This window comes from Diprion similis, chromosome 10 (genome assembly GCF_021155765.1).
Source record: "Diprion similis isolate iyDipSimi1 chromosome 10, iyDipSimi1.1, whole genome shotgun sequence".
Taxonomy (NCBI): Eukaryota; Metazoa; Arthropoda; class Insecta; order Hymenoptera; family Diprionidae; genus Diprion; species Diprion similis.
Genome location: NC_060114.1, coordinates 14,684,893 through 14,708,825, shown reverse-complemented (window position 1 = coordinate 14,708,825; position 23,933 = coordinate 14,684,893). Strand labels below are relative to the sequence as shown.

The following is a 23,933-nucleotide window of genomic DNA, read 5'->3' as shown; positions in this document are numbered from 1 at the left end:
TCGTGGAACACGTGCGTCAACATACTTCTATGAACTTCGTCTTTTCCTTCTTCGATCAAAAATTCAGTGTGTTTTATCGGTTATTTCAGCTGCGAATTGCAGATTGAAAGTTGTTGTTAATTATTGTCAGGCGATTTTGAGAAGGTTGATTGAAAAAAAATCGTTTCTGGTTATCAATTTTATTTCGAAACAGTCTTACATTCATTGTGAGTACAAGCACTTTGACAAAGTTATTATATTCTTTAGCTGGAAAGATTTGTTAAAAAAATACTAGAATTATAAACAAAAGCTTAGAAATTGATGCTTCACTGCAAATAGCTTTAATGTTAAATTTGATGGCTCATTTTATTCAAAAAAAGAAAACAAAACACTATTTTTCCATAAATTCGCTAAAACAGATTTTTTTTTCTAGTAGTTCGTTAAATATTACCATTTGCTGATCATAATCAATATCGGTGCGGCGTTGTTAAAGTTAAATATTTAACGACACCGAAATGAATGAAAACAAAATAGTATTTATGAATAAACTATCAGCTCTATTAATCATTTTAAAACGACTTGAAAACTTCGAAGCATCGATATTATCTATAAAGCTTTTTTTACGATTCTAGTATATTTAAATATATCTTCACAGCCCAGGAATGTTATACTAATTTAAGGTGCTTCGAGCATGGTTTCACGTGAGCGATTGAAAATCCATTTAATTCTTTCGCAGAACATATCGTATAGTTTCAAACTTTTCTGTAATGTGATCTTTATTGTGTTAGAAAGAGCGCTCCGGTCAGTTAAGAACGATAAATTATCATATTAATTCACGTACGAATAATTCGTAAAATATAACCTCAAAGCGTCGTGTCTCGCGGTGACTGAAGTAAATGAATGAAAAATCTGTACGATATTTGATCAGCCCTTGACCGACCAATTGTCGCACTTTAAATTAAATAAAATTTTTTAAATCGATTCAAAGTCAATCAAAAGCATGCGTCTTACAGCGTCTTCAATTGGCTGCACCGAATGCATTTTCCCTAGGATTTCACCTTTGCCATTGGTTGAAAACTGGGGAAATCAGTGCAGCCATTAATTCGGTCACGTGACGCTCCGCGCTCGAAACACCCTAACAATAAAAAATATCACTTTTTGGCGGTCCAAGATCCTCGAGATTCTTTCATTCGATCTCCTCGCTTGACTGCTACGATAAACGGCGAGAGTGACGCGGATTGCGAGAAGGAAGGCGAACGAGTGTCTCCTCGCGTATGGCGGCCGACGGTCGAACCAACACATTCACATCAAAATTCACCGACACACCGCCGTTTCCAGCTGGCGTGAGCAGCGGCATGGCAGCATGGGACAGGCTGAGTAGGTTCCTCGATCCTCATTCCTCAGTAGTCGAGGCAAGTCGGTGCTCAGACGGTCGCGAAGTACGACGCTGCGCTCTCTCCGGTCGGCGAGAACTCTGCGGCATCGAGTCAGTTAGTTAGTTAGTCAGTCAGTCAGTCAGTCAGTCATTGAGTGAGTGAGTGAGTGAGTGAGTGAGTGAGTCAGTCGCTAACTTCACTCGAGTCGTATACACTCAGTCCGCGAGAAGCCATCGTGCGATAAGCAGCAACACCGTCCGACGGAAGCTCGACGCAGAGGTTTACGCGCGAAGTTTCGCCCTCTTGTTATAAAAAGTTTTTTTCGTTTCTTCCCTGTGATATACTTATAAATAAAAACCTGCGCGCAGTGCGTGTGGCTCGCTATACCTACGAGCATAGAGTATATAAAACATACGAAGGTTGGTGTGCGTTAGTGACGCGTAAAGTAATAATTTTTTAACACAAATTGAAGTGAGACACACACACAGAGAGAGAGAGAGAGAGAGAGGGAGACGGAGACTGTTCTTTATCCATTTTTTCCGCACCGCTGGGGGTTGTTTAGATCGGATTCTAGCGCGCCTACGGCAGCTAGTTTGATCTATGGTGTGAAGTTGGGTACAGGCTGCAGTCTAGCGTATCTGGGCCACGCAGTCCGGCATAGGATCGTCGCTACTAATTCAGTTACGCTAACTGCGTTAGGGCGTTATTATGTGTATTGGTAGCTCGTCTTATTCTCCTCGAATTCGTTCTGTGTACACACCTCGTCGTTATTACACTTATTATTCGTGTTGTTGTTCCGGCGAGGATTATGCATGCGTAGTTGTTACTCACGACGATCAGTCAAGTCAGTCAGACAACGACGACGACGACGACGATTATTATTATTCCGAGGTGAAACAAGTGAGCGAGAAAATTCCTAGACAAAACAGACGAGGAACGGAAACAAACGCGAAACGTAGAGCTGTAGGGCTGAAAAGTTTAGGATTGACATTTGGATGGGAAATCCAAAGAAGTCAGCCATGTTTCATTCGTGATATATAGAAGGGAAACTTGCGAGAGAATTTCAATCTCTCGGGCTAAACAAACGAAGACGATAAATTGATACACGTAGATATAGAGACGCTAGATTTTCGTTGCTTTATGTTTTTTCGTATTACCGAGATGTTACGATTCGCGTGTTGCGTATTTCACGACGATAAAAGTAATCCCTGATTACGCTCGCTCGGCACACATCGTTTTATAAATTATTTATGCTTCAAGTTATTATACATATGTAGATACTCGCGTGGGTATTGAATGTTTTTTTTTTTTTTTTCGCAGTCAATCATCTTCTTGTATGTCTCTATCTCGGATTTATTTTTCATAAATTGCGTGTGGAGAAATTAATTTTGTTGTACAGTGTTTGATTTTTTTTTTTGTTCTGCGGCTATGACGTAATATTCGGTTCAATTTCTTAATCAATTCGTCAATTAATTAATATAACTTCAACGTATCTTTCTCTTTTTTTTTTTCAATGTATTTACTTCTCCTTTTTATACATCTTTTTGATATTTTGATTGTAGAATGTGAACTTGAAAATACACGAACACACATACACACACACGCGCATTGTCTATAAAAATTTCAAGGAGAAAATTGAAGTTTGTATATATATATATATTACATGTGTATCATATTATGTATATGTAGACAAAAGTTTTCCACTGTTTTCTTGTTTACATTTGTTTATCTCCGTCTCCGCGCTTCATCTCTCTCTCTACCTCTCTCTCTCTCTCCCTCTCTCTTTCTCTCTTGGATTGGCTGGCTCGTTCTCACGCAGAATCCAAGAGCCTTGAAAAGTTGTATCAATTTTTCGCAAACGATTAATTCCCAGCGGTACAACGCGAATACAACAGCAGATGAATCTCTCTCTCTCTCTCTCTCTTTCTCTTTCTCTTTCTCTTTTTCTCGCGATTTATTTTTACAACACGTACACACATGAGGCTTGACACGTGTATTCTATAAATAAAATTTCACACCGTCGTTTAAAACAAACCATAGTAAAGTCGCATTATCATCGGTATCGTCGTTGTCATCGATATAATAACGGTGCTTGATTCCATGCACGTTTTGTAACGTTATACGATGATGATGATGATGATGATGATGATGATGATGATGACGGTGATGATGTAGATGATGATGTAAATGTAAAGGAGACGACGACGACGATTACTAAGAAGTTGTACAACGAGAACTGTGTAAATAAAGAAAGAAGGAGGAAAAATTTAATACAGAATTACAAGTGATGATAGAAAAAAAAATAAGGCAAAACAAGAAGATAAGAAACATTCGTTCACACCCGCGTTGTAAAACGAGTTAAAATAAAACAAAACAAGGCCAAAAAGTATAACGGAAAAACCGAGCAAGTCGATCTAACAAATATTCTCATGTCAATCTACGTTTCTGCATAGTTTGTTGGTATTTCTTCGAATAATATTAATCGAATAATAAAATATTATAACCAAACAGAATATATATATATATATATATATACACATCGACGTACGCGATTCAACCCGATCAGAAGGACAAATTAACGAAAAAACCAACAAACATACACGGTGGCTTCTTTATACGTGATGGAAACAGGGGGTCACAAATTGGTGACCCCAGTTATCCAGCGTTCGGTGAAAAATTCTGAATACAATAGCAAAATGGGAAATGAAAATGGCGGAGGAGGTGGTGTAGGAGGTGGAGGAGGAGGTGGAGGTGGAGGTGGAGGTGGAGGCGGTACCCACATTGCTGCGACGGTGAAAAATACCGTTAGACGTCTTTTGAGACGTACCAAAAGTCATCGCGATCCACCGTCTAATATCAATCTTCCGGTAAACACAACCGCAACAACTAATGCCAATGCCAATGCGAATAACAACATCAACATCAACAATAACACTACCATCAACAACAACACTGCTGCTGTCGACGGTGTAGTTCTACGCGGACATCATCGTCAACAGCATCACCATGAACAACGTAATTCTACAAACAATCATACGACGACGACAACGACGACACCTCCGCCACCATCTCAATATCAGAGTTCAAGGGGAACCGGAACTGCGGTCAGCAGACGTTACGCAAAAACCAGGCTTCGTGTTCAGGTGAGAAAATCGTTTTGAATAAATTTCATGTTCTTTTCTCCGTCTATACGGTAAAACTATTTTATACAGTTTTTAATTTTTCTCCATTTTTTATTCATCCAATTAAACCGACTAGTTCTCAGGAGAGAAGAGATCGGTCCAAAAAAATAAAAATATAAAAAATTATTCATCGTTTTTCTTTTTTGATATTGCGTTTTTTTTGGGGGGAGGGGGGAGGGGGGGGGGAGGTTGTTTTAAGAAAGGTGAAAAGCGTACGTTTTTACGGTATATGTGGTTGTTGTAATAAGTATACGAGAAAACGTCGAAATAAACCATTTACCGTAAAATATGATCTTGTGGTAAAGAAATGTTAAAGTGATAAACATTGGCGTGAAATCGTTCGTATAGTAATATCGTGAATATCTGTCTGACGAATAATAATTGTTTATAGTGTGGTTTGATTTATACACTAAAATATTGATTAATAGTTGACATAATAAACAAATTGGTTATCTTATTATTAACTCCATGTTCAATGACGCTGAACAATAATGCGAATGAAACTTAATTTTAAACGAATTTAATCTGAAAAAAAAAAAAACAAAAAAAAAAAACGGATTTTTAACCACTTTGGAAAATAATATACATGAGGCTGAAGTTTGCAACGTTATTCTAATAATGATGCATCCTAGGAAAAAGGTTGTTACTTTGCAATTTTAGGATCACCTGAAATTTAGCAAACCGTTGATACAGGCGAAAAGAAACTCAGATTTTTTCAGTCAGTTCAAAAACTGTTACGTCGCACTTGTTTGTATCCAAGATTGTAAAAAATGATGTTGATATAATGATGAGTTGATGGTAGAGCTTAGGGTGATTAACGTTGAGTTAGAAATTAAATTTTTCAATGTAAAAATCTCAATTTTAAAATTAAACAGAACCAGTCATCGATCATTGACCAAAACGTTTGTTCAATTAACAAAATCTTCGACGATTTACTGACGTTGTTGGGTTGGGGTCTGTTTAACAAACGATACGTTATTGTCGTCGGAAAACTTGGTAAAGATTAGTTCATAATCGTACACTAACAACAAAAATAACAACAACAACATCAACGCTTGACAAGATACACGAATTAATGATAGTGATTAATAATTAATCGATGTCGACGGATAATCATCATCACTGATGATAACGATGATACTGAACAGTTGATATTATGACGAGGATAGATTTTTGAAAAAAAAAACAAAAAAAAAACAAGACCGATCAACAAACTCAACTTCATCAAAATTATTCTCAAAGTTGAATGAATTAGATGAGGCATCTGTTTTGTCATATCATTCTTCATATCGATGGCATCAGTCTATATAAATGTGTTGTATATACTATATATATATATATATATATATATATATATATATATATATATATATATATATAAAACTCGCCGATGTCTCTTATCTAACTTGTTTTTCGTCTATGTTTTTTTTTAATATCTCTTACGTTACGGATAAACTCGTCAGACAGTAAACTCACCTGCTAACCAACCTAAGTTAACAATTCAGCAAATCATGATATTCTCTGACTTAAACCACTTTGGTCAATGATCCGAAGACGTGAAACTATATTTATCAGCGATTCTACAGGCTGTTTGTTGTTTCTATATCCATATATCTGTGCAGTGCGGTAAAGATCAGTTCTGATGTTCTTAAGTTACTTGCGAAATTCGACTGAATTCCATCGTTTCATCACTTTTTTTTTTTGTTTGTTTCACGAGTGTAACCTGCGTTCATATTTTGCAATATAAACAAACTCTATGGTTTATGTTGAATGACAACGTATATCCTTTCAGCTCAACGAAAGTGGGACGATACTTGATTCTGTGTTAAAGTTTTATTGCAGAAATCGTGAACAAAGTAAACGAAGAAAAATTACTGATGAATTGACGGTCATTTCAGCACTCATCATCATCTTCAGCGAGACACTTGATATGTCGTTTCTAGACTTGAAGTATCACTGCAATATACCTATACATATAGGGCAATTCAGCTAATTTCGACCTACTTACGTTCCTTGACATCTTTGATTTGACCCGCAATTTTTTACGCCATTATTCTCGATTTGAAAAACACTAGTTTTATTTGTTTTTTTTTTTTTTTTTTCACACACGGTTCGTATTTTCTACAATTTTTCAAAACCGTCTTATTGTGATCGAAAGGATTTAAAAATCTGAAAAATCATGTGTCAGATTTCAAAAATTTTTGTAACTTAGAACCGGAGTGGGGAGATTTTTTTTCTTCTCATTGTTTTCAAAATTTTTCAGACTTGGGGGAAAAAAAAAAAAAAAAAAAATCAATTAATATCTTTTTCGTAAAAATTTTTCCCCACCTTTTTGGTGTGAAAATTAATTTGCAAATTTGCAAACCTGCTTGCGTGAAATAGGGGGAAAAAAAAAAACAATTCCCCGCGTCGGTTGGCGTAAGATATTTGAAAGGCGTTTGATATATAATAATAATAATGATAATAATAATAACATCGAGGTTAACTTTTCCCTCTCCTTCTCGTTTTATGCATACTCTAACTATTATGTCACCTTGTGTGCAACTACGACTACATACGTATATATACATATATATATATATATATATATTATATATATATATATATATATATTTATATACGACTCGAGCCGCAGCTGATGATGAGAACAACAAATTATCCATTCGCGTTATTGAATATCCTATCAGCCTCCTACGGATATTCCCTGCTGCAACCATTCGACCGAATTTTTAAACTCTTTAACCAACACTATACAGTCGTTCAGCAAGTCGTGCAGTTATTTTTAATATTTATTTAAACAGATTTGAAAACATGAAATGAATAGCCGATTACGGCCATGAAAAGTGACTATATAAAAAAAATATATATATTTATTTATTATGTATGCATATACGTGGATCGATTTTCTATGCGACTGTCACGACGATGATGTTGAATAAAATAATAACAACAACAACAACAATAATAATAATAATAATGTAGGTATGTTGGACTGGGCAGAGAAAAAGAAAAGAAAAAAAAATTGCTATTTTTTTTACGTTCGAGTCACCGTCAAAATATCGTTCAAGATGATGGAAAAAAAAAAAAAATACTCTCTAAAAGTTTGAGCTCTTAATATCAATGTTAAGAGGTGCTTGTTTGAAATGAAAAATGGCAAACAGGCACCTTCTAATATGAATATAAAGAGCTCGAACTTTGACAAAATTCATCTTTTGGTTTTTTTCGTCATCTTGAACGATATTTTTACGGTAATTAACGAAAAAAGTATAATCAGTTTTTTTTTTTTTAGCCCACCCTAATGTGTATACATATATCTGTACTTGATAGCACACAACAAGATGGCTGCGTAATATTCTTCTACTATTGTGTATAGATGCGTGTATATATGTATATATATATATATATATATTGTACGTACATGCGTATGTATACATAAATATATAACTGTCGCGTCTTGGGTTGTTTATGTTTTCTAAGCACGCGGTGCTTCCTGTCATTCCTCAATGGTTAACCGCTCTTTACTGCTGCCCATGTTGCTGCAATGCCGTTGCGTTTTAATAGAAGAGTTCGTTTAGGAATTCGATATCGAATTTCTACTCTCTTCTTCCTGTATGACAACAACACTCACAACAACAACAACAACAATAATAATGATAATAATAATTGTTATAATGGTAATTCAGCTTGTATAAACCGAGCCCACTTCCTTCGCTCTGGCTTAATGATTCTCATCCATTACAATTACCCGATAGTGTGTTTAAAACAAGAGAACCGATCTTTGGTTTATTTTGGTATTTTGTTTCCTAAACTTGTTTGAACTTTTTTTATTTTCTTTATTTTTATTTTATTTTTTTTTCTCATCTTTTATTTTACTTCGTTTTAATCTAAACTATCGGGTGAAAAAAGAATGAAACGAAAAATATATTACAAATTTCAACAAACTAGTCTGGAACAAATCGAAATATCGTATCAAACGAAGACACTATAATGTTCGTATAATTTTACAAAAGGATATTACACACTGACTTTTTATTAGACTAAAGATTCTTCTTTCTTTCTTTCTTTATTTCTCAACTCTCATAATCAACGAGATTTGAATTACTTTTTATTCCTCTATGTCATTATTTTAAACTTATGTATTTCGAATCTTTGTTCATTTGCAAGATTTTTTTGATTGATTTTTTTCTTTCTCAAACTTTCAGGCGATGGTCATGAACGAAGTTCTGATTTTTTGAAAATTTTACGTCCTTGCGAATTCTTGTAAATTTCCTCTCACAAAAAAAAGCTCTGCTCTAGTCAGTTATAGAATATTTTTCATTTATTGTTTACATGAGAAGAAACTGAATAAATAATGAATCTTGTCTGGAAAACGCGAAATTCTCAGGGAATTACATTTTCACAAATAACTGGATGGATACCCTCGTTTTAATATAATCTTCATACCGTTCTTCTTCTTCTTCTTCTTCTTCTTCTTCTTCTTCTTCGTTATACATAATATCTATACGTTCTATATACCTTCTATAAATTTTGTACGCATAAATTGCGCTGAGATATACCAGAAACTTGTTGGTACAAAAATGGAAACTTGTTACAAGGCACCCACGTTGTTCGTGCAGAGGTTTCGTGAAACAAGATTTGCTTCAGCGTTACGCTTAGTTTCACGGTTGTGTATATTTAACACCTTGTCATTCACACACTTACTTGCCTGCCGGACGCATGGTTAACAGGGATAAAAATTAACGTAATTATACCGTCTACTTGGCGTGCACGTGTATTATTATACTAATAATAATAATAATAAAAGTAAATAAATAATTTAAAAAAAATCACTTTTTTTTTCTCTTTTTGCAATAGAAATAATCATTTTATTAGTGTAGAGTATCTTCTTTTTTTTTTTTTAATGTATATAATACATGTCTTCTTCGTCTTTTTGAAAGTGCAGTTTATTTTTCGTTACCATTATACAATACAGCGTATAATAACGCGTATTATTAAATAGAAAAAAAAAAACAGTCGATGGGTGTGACTTAATTTTATACGTATTTATGTGAGAATGACTCGAATGCTTGATCTGTACGATGAGGTGTACATCCGAAATTTTTTTTTTTTTTTTATTTTCTACCACTCTGGAAGAGTGAGTAACAACGCTGTTGTAATATCTTTTAATACGCGTCACGATGCTTTCAGGATATAAAAATTTAGCAGTTTTAACAATAATAGTAGTAATAATAATAATAATAATAATAACGATAATAATACTGATCCATGCTTTGCGACGGTATGATGAATATTTTCGTTAACATGATAATAATAATCGATAAAAAGGATGCGAGAAACGTTTGTTCGATGTTGTTTATTATATCGCGTGTGTCTAATGGCAGCGGGAGGTCGTAATCGTCGAAAATGCAATATTTAGTTGCAAAACGGCGTATAATTTTAGACACAGGATATTTGAGAGAGAAAGAGAGAGAGAAATAATAATAATGATGAAAATAAATTTTTAACGAAGAAAACGATTATTTATCGACGGATTTTATAATCGTTGTAAAATTGTGTCCCGTGTGAAAGGGGTCCTAAAAAATTTAGCGAACGACAGTGTCAAAAGTGTGTTGTTGTTGTTGTTGTTGTTGCTGTTGCCGCCGCCTTTGCCTTTTCTTTTTTTTGTTTATCCCCTTTTTCAAAAACTTACCGATAGAGTCATAATATATTGAGGAGGAGAAATGACGAGTAAAATTTTTAGATGCAAATGACGTTGCGAAATGATTTTTATATTATACACATGTAATTATTCATTGTGATAAGAGAGGAATCGAATTATCTGTTTCTTTTTCTTTTTCGCTTTCGAGACGCTTTGACGCAAGTTGCATCGTTTTTGTGTGTGCATATATATATATATGTGTGTGTGTATGTGGATACATACACAAACACAATCTTTGCGTTTAAAAATAAATTAACATCGAACGACACTCTTTGATTTATATCATAATCATGCAACAATATGTTAGATTTATGCCTGAATTATGTTTGTTTTCTTACGCGATTATTTTTCATACACGTGTGTCAAATTTTATATCGGATTGAGTACAAGTTTGTCGATAAAATTCATTGTTCCTTACAATCGGCGTGTTGTGTGTAATACGTGTGTGTGAGTAAACTAAAGGAAAGAAAAAAAAAAAAAAAAAAGAAAAAAAAAATTAATCGTATTAATTGTATAAAATTTAACGCGTGGTTCTATAATCTGAATTTCACAATATATTATACATAAAAACAATTATTGACGGCACAGAATGCGAACGTTATTGATTGTAAGTATAAATAATGATAGCAACAATAAGAACAATAATAATAATATCGTGATCCCGGGCACGCATTGCAATAGATAAATCGGAGAATTTATTTCTGTATCAAGAGGTCAATTCTAAAAGTCTTGGTCGTCGTTGTCGATTGATGAGGGAATCAGTGTTTATTAAACTGACAATGAGCTGCGCAAGATGATTGCCGCAACAATCTCATTGTAAGCATGGTGAAATAATGATTAGTTGATGAAAAATTGCGAAAATGTGTAAATATATTTATCGATGTCCGGACCTCGTTCTCTTTAATTCGAAACCGAAATTCTTGATAGGGGGGAATACGAAAAATGAAAAAATGAAAAGCGAACAAAATTATGCGATTATTGCAGTATTTAGGTAATGTTGTTGTGAATTTATTCGTATATACCTGCAAGAATATTTTAATTTTTGTTGTTACGCCGGTAATGCATGTGTGTAATGTCGGTAAAAAAAAAATTACCGACATGCGTAAAAGGTCGGTAACAAATGTCGCCAAAATGAGATTTCGGTGTTGTTCGTAATCGAAAACCAGATCAATTGCCATTTCGTCATTTCACCATCAAATCTCATGGGACTGGGCTCAAAATGTTTGTTTCATCACCGCCGAGTGGCATCATACCGGATAGTTCGATCCATTCAGTGCAACTGTGAAAATTTGGCCAATTTCTGTGGGTGGTAACCAATCTGTAAAATTTTTTTCCGAATTTTGAAAAATTCAAAAGACGGCTCCACCTTTTGCCAAAGTAAGGCATTAATTGGCCAAGTTTCACTCTGATCGTTCGAGCGGTATAGGAGTTTTGCATCCCCGCGTTTTCGAGGTGTACAACGCGTCTTTATAAGCACCTTAAATTGTCGTATCAAAATTCAATTTCTACTTTATACTTTCTTTTTCACCTAGTAATACATTACGAAAAAAATAATTTTTTTCAATCAAACCAAAAAACCTGATGCTGGGACTTTTTCTTTCTTTCTTTCTTTCTTTTCTTCTTTCTAACCATCTAGGTATATATGTATACATTACAGAGACAACAACCGATATACTCCAGTGACTGTATAAACAGATCGTCATTCACGTTCATTCAATCGTCACCCTCTCAAATAACTTACATTTGATTCAAGTCTATTATTAGACCGCATGTACAACATTCGGACAATTTGGTTGGTTGGTTGGTTGGTTGGTTGACTGGCTTATACGTATCGGGACTTGAATTGTCCTCCTCGTGCGATCGAAAGAGTCAAATACCGCATACAAATCGACAAGGAGATCACAAACAATCTTTACATCGCTTCCAATTTCATATAGTGTATTAGATATACATATAGATATACATATGTAATACACGATTATTATGTCTATAGTGAGAATAAATCGCCCTGCGATTCACGGTTTTTTTTTCCTCTTCTTCTTTTTTTATTTTTCATTGGTTGTTTTTTATACATGTTAACATATAAATTCTTGAATTTTATCGCAAATAACTTTTAATCGTCATCTGTACAATAAATTGATTGTGTTTTATTCGATTTACAGTGACGATTGTTTTTTTTTTTTTTACCTCGTCTCGAAGCATTGCTGTCTTTTTCTTGATACCGTCGCAAGATTTTCATGTATTTCTCGCAGGCTGGCCAGCTATCCCCTTTTTTAATTGGAAAAAAAAAAAAAAAAACACACATACAATCGTCATTGTTCGTCGATTCAATCATTTTACGGCCTTTCACAGTTTAAAATTAAAAAGTGAATGAAAATTTTGGATAGTGCTCAATTGGCGTTGACTGACTACGAACTTTCAAGATAATATCTCGTGACGGATTCTTTGTAAAGAAATAAGACTAAAATTACTCTTGACAATTTTTTTTTTAAAGCAACGGTTTTCGAGTTAGACCCCTTTGAAGTCCACCAATGAGGGCTGGCAAATAGAGCCGAGCGCACGAGCCTAGCGCGAGGCTAGCTTACGCTGCACGGGGCTCACAATCAGCTACACTAGCCTCGCGCTTGGCTCACGCGCTCAGTCCCATCCGCGCCGTGATTGGTGAACTTCAAAGGGCTCTAACTCAAAAACCGTTGCTTTAAAAAAAAATTGTCAAGAGTAATTTCAGTCTTATTTTTTTGCAAAGAATCCGTCAGTGCCTAGTGGTTCGCGGGTACTGGCTCACCCTGTATATATATATATGTGTGTGTGTGCGTGTGTGTGTAGATTATTATTATTATAGGCGGATGTAATCCGACTACGAATAATATGAGGCGGGCAAACCGATCATATAAATGAGAGGACGCGGGACAATCGTAACGCTCTTTATAACTCTATTAGGCACTCACGTTATATTCATATATATGTATATACAAAGCTATACATATATGTATACATGCATAACAATCATCTTTTCTGTTGCTTTTCTTTCCCACTAACAACGAGGGTTTTTCTTTTTTTTTTTTTTTTTTTTTAGCTTTCTTTCAATTTTCCTTTTTCATTAATATATGGGATAAACTGTTGTTGTTGTTGTTATTGTTGTTATTATTATCGTTATCATCATCATCTCTGTTTTATCTTCATTAAAATAAGACAGATGCTAAAAATAGAGGAAAGACTAGATTATGAAAAATTTCGAAATATTAAGAATCTTTTTTTCTCTGATACTTGCGTCATTTTTTTTTTTTTTTTTTTCGTCTTTTTCTTTTTTCAACACTTATCCAACCACATTTAGGTTTCCAACGCGTTTACCTTTGTTCCTGAATAATCTTATTCATCTGATCGATCGATGAAGAATAATAATTGTATCTTTTATAGTCACAGGAGTAGGCAAAAGGTTTAAAAAAAAAAAAAAAAAAATTGAAGAAAATGATAAGAAGCATAGACAATAAAATCCGTCGCGGCAATTAAGTCAGTTAGTTTATTATCGATCGAACGTATATGTATTTTATTTTCCAAGGTCCGTTTTTTCTTTTGTTGTAAAAATAGTGTAATCCAAGTTACGATGAGTGATATCTATATAATATATCGGACGGAACTTGACTGCTGAATTGGAAACATTCTCTTATCATTCGAAACACACACACACACGCACACACACATTCGTTACAATACTGGAGGTCAGAACGGAATTTACCAAAAGAATCCGCGCGTCAAATTATGTCGTCATCGTTATGACGTCATCGGCCACGCAGCGCGAAACGTGTAGTTTGTAGATGGGTGTATAAAATATTTGAAAAACAAAAGCAAAAGAGAAAGAAAGAAAGAAAGAAAAAAAAAAAACATGAACAATAACCAACTATGCATCATTTTTACCAAAGTCGTTTTTGCATTATGCGATTAGATCTGAATTTATTTCTCACATTCAAGAAATGATGAGAATTATTCTGTAGAATCGTTGAATGTGTAAAATGAAAATTTAAAACTTTATACGATGTTGTGTGTGTGTGTGTGTGTGTATATATATATATAATAACGTTAAGTGGATGAAAATGTATATATGATGATTGTTGATATGATTAGAAGAATAATTAATCAGTATAGTATTGGATAATTAAAAATCAACAGAAATGTGATGGTAAATCACACGATCGAAGAGGAAGTTAGTTATTATAAAAGAATTGGAAAATAACGTTATTTTATCGCGAGGAACTCTGGGTAAAATTATAATGATCGATCGATGATAGCGATCAGCGGCGCGACGATCATAATTATTTTTGTATCACGGTTTTATACATATATATTATATATATATATATATGTATATGTATAAAAACTTTAATAAAACTTTAAATTCCATAGTGACTGTAAAGATTCATAACGAAGAATTCCAAAGAATTTGCAAAACGTATGAACGGAAGAAATAATAACAATGAAAAAGTAGATTAGCAGCAGTAAATTTTCCATCGGAAACTTGAAAAATTTTTCGTTAATTATTCGATGATTATTATCGCGTGTTGTTGGAAAAATAGTTGTGGAAAGAACAAATAAATAAATAATCCCACGTTCGTTCGAATATTAAGAGAGAAAGAGAGAGACAAAAATTGGACCCGGTCTTGAAGTATTTTTAACATAAAGTTCGGTTTTTGAAAATTTTTTGTGAAATTTAAAATATACTGTTTCAAAGTTGTGACAATTGGAGAAAATTTTTTGTACAAAATCAGTTATTATGAGAATCAGACGATGCTTGGGTTCACATAGAAATCAGCATATACATTTGACCATAAAATTAAAAAAAAAATCAAAACGAATGACTGTACTGACAATGAAACAAGAATATTTGCGTGTTTCTTTCTATCTTTTTTCTTTATTTTCCATTTCGTAAACTTTCAGTGGTTAAAATTTCGTCTTGTTAATACCCATTTGCTGTTTATAAATTAATATTATAAACTTTAAACAGCTATATATTTTACATGTACGGATTTATTTACGTATGATCTATACACGTACGTACATACATATCTGTATGTTTAAATGAATTATACGCGAGTCTGAAGTTTGAAATGTGAAAGAAACTATACAACCGCAATCTCGACGCGTCTTTATCTGATCGAAGTTTGTATATTTTCCGCGTTCGTAATTCCGCAGAAAGCGTTTCGCAAATACAGGCATATGTGTGCGTAGGTGTATATGTGTAAGCATATATCTATGAGCAGAAATAAACGTGCAGAGAAAAGAAGAGATTCTTGACTTTGGGCTTGGGCTGCAGAGTCTGGCAGGCGCCTGTATTATCTGCTGGTACACACCTTATATCAGTATAATATTTGGATACTTATATACATACACGGTTTTCGTTACGGAGAGATTTGTAAGGCATGTCTCTTAACGCACGTGCGGTTTTGATAGCTTGGTATATACCGTGTGTCCATCAGGAAAGTGCGCATTTCATGCGCCCTGCGTCAAGTCGTTCGAATTTTATTTGACCGACCGTTACCGCCTGATTGAGCAGCCGATGCAATACTAATCGCGATTGTCAGAAAATGTCCCTAGGAGCCCACCATTACTTGTCAGAAAATGTCCCTAGGAATCTACCTTTAGCTGTCATAAAATGTCCCTAGGAGCCCACCATTACTTGTCAGAAAATGTCCCTAGGAATCTACCCTTAGCTATCATAAAATGTCCCTAGGAGCCCACCATTACTTGTCAGAAAATGTCCCTAGGAATCTACCTTTAGCTGTCATAAAATGTCCCTAGGAGCCCACCATTACTTGTCAGAAAATGTCCCTAGGAGTCCACCATGAGCTGTCAGAAAAAGTCCCTAGGCACTCACTGTTAGCTATCAGAAAATGTCCCTAGGAACCCATCGTTAGCCGTGGGCTCCTAGGGATATTTTCTGACAGTTGAGATTGGTATTTCGTCGGCTGTTCAATCAGGCGGGGTAACTGTTGGCCAATAAAATTTGAACGATTTGACGTAAGCTGCGCACTTTCTTTGTGGACACACGGTATAACACGTTGTTTACTCTTCAACTTGTTGTCAAGCTCATAGTAAAACGCGAGGGATCTGGGGGAAATGTGCAAGAGAATTCGAAGGATAAAAGTAGAATTCTAATTTATCTTCTTTTCTATTTTTTTTTTTTTCTTTTTTTTTTTATTTCCGACGTTTTACCTTTCGATTCTAATAATTATGATGTTAATCGCTGAACAATAATTATTTATTTACAAACGGAAACAAAATTCAATGTTATTTTGCAGTCTTGATCATTGTTGTAAACGATAAGATTGAGATTTTCTTTCTTTTTTTTTTTTTTTTTTTCTTTCACCCAGATTTATGCAGGTTTGACTCTCTTTCGATTCACGTAACGACGTAGACTTTCTCTTATTGTTAATTGTAAGCAAATCAAACTGATCCGATCTTTTGCCCTCATCTTTTTCTTCTCTTTTATCTCTCTGTTTACGCTCAGTCTGCAGCATTTCAAAACAATTATTGCATCACTATGGAATTTTTATTTTTTATTTTTTGAACCACTTCTAGTACAGTGTGTGCGTGTATACAGAGTGAATTCGTAACGGCTGCATGGAGCGTCGTCTGCTAAAATTTAATAAGCACACCTGTTCGTTACGAAGACCGACTGTTTATAGATTGAAAAATTTTTACTCTCACGAATCGGGCACAACTGCCAATGTGCACAAGTGTGATAATTTTCGAGGTTAGATCGTACAGTTGGTAGCATTGACAAACAGTTGTTCTCGGATCGTAGCGCGCGTGCGGATGAAATTTCGGCCGAAAGATGAAAAAAAAAAATTTTTGGAAATGAAAATACGATTTTCAAAGAATTTTTGAGTATATCAAAAAAGATTGTTTTCAAAATCTAATCAATATTCATAAATAATTAACCAGATTATTGTAAAGAAAAAAAAAATCAAAAAAAATCAGGTTACCGTTTAGGAGTTGGGAGAATTGCAGAAAAAATGTCTTTTTTTTTTTTTTTTTTCTTATCGTCTTCGTGAAAATACAAAAATTATGGTATATACTGTACAAATTCATCATGCATCATATGTATGACGGATTAAAACATGCGAGAAGAGAATAGTTGTTGGAATTTCAGACGAATAAAATTGAAAAACAAGTGCTGACAATATAAGACACAGATGCAAACACAGAGATACTTCATACACACGCAAGATGAAAACGAATTTAACCGCGTTACCTATATTTACTTAATTTCTTTTCTTCGTCCGTTCATTCTTATCTTTCTTAGATTAAAAAACAAAAAAAAAAATTTTTTTTTTTTTTATTCTCAATGCCTTCTTCAATCACTTGCCGCCGCGTTTATTTTGAACTGTCGTATCGCGATAAGTGTAAAAAAAAAAAAAAAAAATGGTATAAAGAAACTCAACAAAGACGATTGACAATTCTTACGTTTATTAATGTATGATTCGTTATACTTTTCGCAAAATTTGCAGAGAATTTTCACGAGGTTTAGTTAGGTGTGTTGTTGTATCGAAAGTCGTAGAAATGAGAATCATTATTTTAGGTAAATAAGTTATATTATCTTATGAACATTAATAATTCTATTAGTACTAGATTTATTGTCTAGGTACGTACACTTGCTACACCTGCTATAAATCATTAACTCGTTGTAATAAACTCGCTAAGAGTCTAGCCACACACGTGCTTTATTACGGTGATTACGGTGATGATGATGACGATAACGTTGATGATGATGATGATGATTAAAGAAAAAAAAAAATTCGTGAAAATTGAACAAAATAGAAACACATCATTTAGAAGAGAAAACTGAACGAACCTCTTTCAGGCATTCATTCACTCTCTCTTCGTCCTATACTCACCTATAAAACTTTCATTTCAGTTTTTTATTTTTATTTTTTTTATTTTCTTTTCCCGTTTTTTTTTCTTCCTATATTGCTTGTCTTATTGCAATTTATTTAATCTATCACCTACTTTTCTCCACTATAACAATACGTAATACGCATTCGTTCCGTCGTCTGGATCACTCTTTTAATTACAATTGTTTACGTTTAATTATTCTTTTTTCCTTATTCATTCACATGATTATTATACGTGTACATATAATTGATTGATATTTTTATATATTATTATATTTATTTATTTATTTATTCATTTATACACACGCACATTTTAATGTGTACTCATGTATGGATGTATATTTAATATTGTATATACAATTCAACAACACGTATTTAAGGAAAAACAAATTATCGTTGTCCCACGTGGGGGGGGGGGGGGGGGGGGGGGGGGGGTCAGCCTATTTTCCTCTCTCTTTGTTCTCTTTGTAAACGGCATGCCGTCAGTGTCAATATGTGTCGGTGAATGATGATGATGATGCTGCTGCAGCTGCGGTTTTTCACTCCAAAAAAACTAAAAGTGCTTGAGAGAAAATTCAAATAATGAAATTGAAAAGTTGAGTATCATACAAAATTCAAGGTCGGATTGAAATGATAAGAGAAAACTTATACCTACTGCAAAAAGAAACGGGCGTGTTAAAAATTTTTTATAATTCATAACTCGATAATATTATAATATATGTAATTATACAGTTTTCGTGTTTTTTTAGGGATGAGAAATTGATAAAATTCAATAGAAGAAGAAGAAGAAAAAAAAAAAGAATTCTACATTACCGACCGTTGTTATCGAATCTCTGCGTATCGAAATAAGAGTCGTAATTTTTTAGTTTTCCCTCTTGTTTTCACTATTTATTCCTCATAACTGACGTTTACAAACATTGTCAATATCTCAGGTTATTTTACGCTATATCGATAATGTTTCTAATCAACCCGCAATTGCGTTACGATACAATTGCTATATAGATGCGTGTGCGTATGTGTGTGTGTGTGTCTATTATATATAACGGAATATTTCCAAGTTAGCGAACTGATCTCTTAACCATTGTTTGTTTCCTATTCTATTATTTCTTCTTTCTTTTTTAGTAATCGTATTAAATCAGGTGACATATATATAGCGCGTAAGTTGTAATAAATACAGAAACACAGGGCGGAGGGGGGGGGGTGTATACATATATATATATATAAAAATAAATATAAAACGCATGTCGTACACATGGGTGCGTGCGTGCGTATTTGCTTGATAAGGAATTTAATTAGACTGTCGTCGCCATCTGTCAACCGTTTGTTAAAACTACTGATCCACCTTGTCGTAATCTTTCACGACGAGAGCTGATGATACGAGATCATAATCACATTCGGTATCTGCAATACGAGTGAATGTGTGCGTGTTGTGTACGGCGGTTAGGTTGGTATTTAACGTTTCAAGGTATTACACATTTATACGCTATATTTATGTCTTACAATTAACTGGTTGCGTTGTGAATAGGCGTAACATGTCGAGGAATTTTTAAATTCTTCTTCCAAGGCAGGTTAATTTCTATGTTTTTATTACCGCAATCGCGTAGAGAGAGAACGTCTTTTTGATTTAACCGTATATCGTACGGGGTGTATAATTATTTCAGATTTTTAAACTGTGTTCGTAGATTGTAAGTTCGTTTTTTTTAGAAATTTTAGATAATTTAAATTAATTCGGAAAAGTGAAGAGGAAAAAAAAAAAAAAAAAAACAAATACAGAGCATCTTCGAGAGTCGAAACAATCATGAAAAAAATCTCGAGCCAAATCCGAGAGGTCGAGGGTCAGACCAGGTCGAGTTGGCATGGAATGCCCTATACATATAGCAACCACTCGTTTGATATTAATTGGATTTTCATTTTCGTTTGTATAGAAATACAAAAATCAATGTTTTGCAGTTTTTTTTTTACCTTGAGAGAGATCGTAATTAAATTTCTGCGATATTATCATTCGATTTTATCGACAGATAACAAATCGGCAAAACAGTTTTCTTCTCTATCGTTTTTTTTTTTTTTTTTTTTTCTTTTTGCTGCGAGGCACAGTTGGTGAACAATCGACGTGATCACTGATCGATTAGACGAAATCGATTTCAAACTACTCCGTCCGGTCATTGTATTCTCATTAAGATCAACTGATTTCTTTCAAAACAACATATTACTTATCCGACCTTCGTTCTAGCTCCGGATTTCAGATGAAATCTTTATATTCGAGATAAATTTTTTCCGCATCTTTTATTCATATTATTGTTTTCTTTTTTTTTTCTTCTATTTCTTAATATTCTTTGAATTCAGATACGATTCAAGTTGGTTATGAAATGTAGACAGGTCGTAATACGACTGCAAGTATGCAGACAGTTGTTGACTCGATTGTCAAACTTTTCGAACCTTTTATGCCAGTGAAAATGACGTCACGCTTTTTGTCCGTCCACAAGTCGTCTAACATACAAATCGTTGCCATTTTTGTACAGAGGCGTCGATTTTCATTATATCGCTGCTGCTCGAACTCGTGTTCGTTAAACGGACGCCGTTTGATCTGAAAGACAATTCGAAACGAAAATAAGTATGTTGCTGCGACATCTGTTGGGTAAAATAACGCTTTACTCTAACAATAAGTGAACCGTATTTAGTTTTGAAAGACTTCTTTTGTCGTGTTTTTTTCCGATATATCGACTCCTTGTCACATAATTAAAGCTTCAATGCTTGCACTAAGTTTTCTGTACTTTCGTATTCGCGTTATTGACCAAATACAATTTACTGTTAGCCCGTTTCTCGCCGCCATATTGTTTAACCACGCAGCACGCATCCATTTTCGTTCACAATACGATCTTCTCTTACGCAGGGAGTTTCATCGCAACTTTTAGTCCCGTCTATAAACGTCACTATTTTATTTTATATACATACTTTCGTCGAAAAAAATCCCACCATTTTCGTCTCATTGATTACCAAGGATAAGTCAATAGCAACCGATGAAACCCGGTAAGCTGCTGACTATCGAACGTTGGTTGACACGATGCGGGCAACTCGAGAACCGATTCCGTCGAAGCGTGATCCATCAACGAAACACTCGGGCTTATTATACAGCTGGTTATTATTATTATTATTATTATTATTATTATTATTATTATTATACTATCCACTGTCCACGAAGTATGTATATTATATACTCTGTAGTGCAGGGATATTTCGCGCTCAGACCTTGAATATCCCGATCGGTTTACTAGTCAACCGTGTCCACGAGAGTTCTTTCAAAATCACTTATAGCCAACCACCCACACCTGTCAAGCGATGGTGTGCAGTGCACGTAGTAGGTAAGTCGACGACTGCTTGTGGATGACGTTCTGCTTGAAGAAAAACTTTCATTTTTATAACGACACTTTGGATATTATCCGACTAGCCCGAACCAAAGTTGATTTGTGTTGTTGCAGTCTATGGTCATTTTGGATGATAATGTCTCCTTGCACTCGGGTTTTCGCAGGTATTAGTGTTGTGCGATTAATCGATTAATCGGCGGCGCTATGCGATAAATCGTTTTTTTCGATTAATCGATTAATCGATGATTTCGATTTATATATACCGATTGGAGGATTGTTGACAGGCAGGTTCGATTGATCGATTAATCTTAACAGTGGTTAATCGTAACCGTCGAATAATCGATTAATTGGATAAACGATTAATCGAAATCATAGGTTAATCTAAATACTCGATTAATCGATTAACCCTTTGAAGTATGAATTTTTATATTTGAGATATTTCCGTGAAAATTCGTATACAGGGGTTTTTTAGGGCGCTGATGACGAATCTGACGTTAGATTTTCAAAATTCTCCATTCAAGATGGCGGATTCAATATGACCGACATATTGAATCCGCTATCTTGGATTAGGAATTCTGAAAATCTAATGTCAGATTCGTTATCAACACTCCCAAAAACCACATGGTACTGATTTTTGAGAAAAAAAGTTGTTGAAAAGTCTCGTCAACAATGAAAAAATTTCTCCGAAAAAAATCACTTTTTCTTTGTAATTATTTGCTTACAAAACAATAACAACATATATTTATCTTCTCATAGATACATTTTCTATATCCCGTAACATATCAGCTACCAAAAAAAACAACAAAACGCGAAAGACTCGACAGAAATCCGTCAATTACAAAATAAATGGTCAAAAAGTTATGAAATTTTTATGCCACTTCTCAGGGACCACCATAAAACGCATAGAATTAATTGCACAGCACTGACAGGTGCTCTTGGCGATGGTTTAAACTTCCTTTCTTCTTCTTTTCGTTTTTTCAAATGTATACAAAATTTTGATACTTATAACAAAAAACAAAAAAGGAAAATAAAAAATAAAAAATAAAAAATAAAAAAAAAGAGCGGCGTTACATCGGCTTCTGTGAATCAAAAGGATCAAAGAGTGCGAATTCACGGGCACAGACGGCACTGGGATCCTAAATTTTTCGGCACCACGGTACAAGTGGTACCCTTATCCTAAATCCGTCATGAACGATGGTCAGAGATCCGTATCGGATACTTACAACGTCGAATCCATGCAGCTCACTCAGTTCGTAAACGTGGGCGGTCGTCGCGAGGCTCGTTGTTCGCCTCCTGCTGCCACCAGCAACAGCAGCAGCAGTAACCAGCGGCTTATACTTCGTATACTTTCTAGGCGATTCAGGGGGAGAAACAGTCTGAAGCATGCCGCGCCTACAGCCGGTACCGCGGCTGTAATATTAATATTACCGTGCTTTAGCCGTAATTTTACGTGACTCAAATTGCCGGTAAATCGGGAATATACGTACGTGAATACGTATTTTACGATAAACTCATTGTAAAACACGCGTGTTTAAACGATAAGGAAATTATGAATATATATATATATGTGAGAGATATTGCGTTCTGGTGTGTTTAATGGTTTTGTATAGTTGAGATAGTCGTGATTATAGTGACGTTCGTGCTGCATCTATTCGTGAATTGTGATTAACAGTTTAGTGGTTAACGGTAATACCGAAATGAATATGCGTCAATTTTTATTTTCTGACGTATCCGTGTAGGTGTACGTATATGTATGTATTATATATGTGTGTGTGTGTGTGTGTATATTGTATCTGCGTACGATAATGCACGTGGTACACGTGAATTGATGAATCGAATATATCATCGTTAAAGCATAAAATAGTACTCGATCAGGTGCGTTTATATTATATTCATGTATCCTGAAAAAAGCCAACGGTAAATCGTATAATTATTTAAAATTCTTGAATATTGTAAAATCGGACTTGTATTACACGCACGCACGTAGAGTATAAATTATGTAATTTCTTGTAGACAAAAAAAAAAAAAAATGAAGAAATTTTTTTCTTTTTCTTTTTTCTTCTTCTTTCTTTCAAATGAAGGGGAAAAAAACGAAAATTGAATTGATGAGCCTTAGAACGGAATCCATTATACAGCAGTATGCCTATATACGGTTCTAAACCGTTATATCCGAGGAAAAAGGAAAGGCAAAGATGAAGATCGGGTGAATAAAAAACGAAGTATCAAACACGAATGGTGGTGTAGTAACGAATGGCCAAGTTTAAATTAGAAGGACAACACAATGAAAAACAAACTCCTGCGTTAATTCTCCGTGACGTTTCGATCCGGCGAACGGGGGGGGGGGAGGGGGGGGGGCACGTTTTTTAATAACCCGTGAGAAAAAGCTTTGACGTTTAGCGAAGCTATGGAAATATTTGTATACATATTACAATATCGGCGGGGGGGGG

The 23,933-nt window shown here is 34.5% G+C and overlaps 1 protein-coding gene and 1 long non-coding RNA gene across 2 annotated transcripts in view; both read left to right on the top strand.

Annotated features, from left to right (window-relative positions):
• Positions 1-1,164: 1,164 nt before the first annotated feature.
• On the top strand, positions 1,165-3,734 carry LOC124411714. Its single transcript, XR_006929703.1, has 2 exons — positions 1,165-1,774; positions 3,551-3,734. It is a non-coding gene; the product is annotated as an uncharacterized LOC124411714 (long non-coding RNA).
• Positions 3,735-3,946: 212 nt separating this feature from the next.
• LOC124411711 (serine/threonine-protein kinase MARK2-like) overlaps positions 3,947-23,933 on the top strand; it is a 58,108-nt gene continuing 38,121 nt past the window's right edge. The window contains exon 1 of the mRNA XM_046891013.1: positions 3,947-4,498. Coding sequence (XP_046746969.1) covers positions 3,977-4,498 — 522 coding nt within the window. The 5' untranslated portion in view covers positions 3,947-3,976. The remainder of the gene's footprint in view (positions 4,499-23,933) is intronic.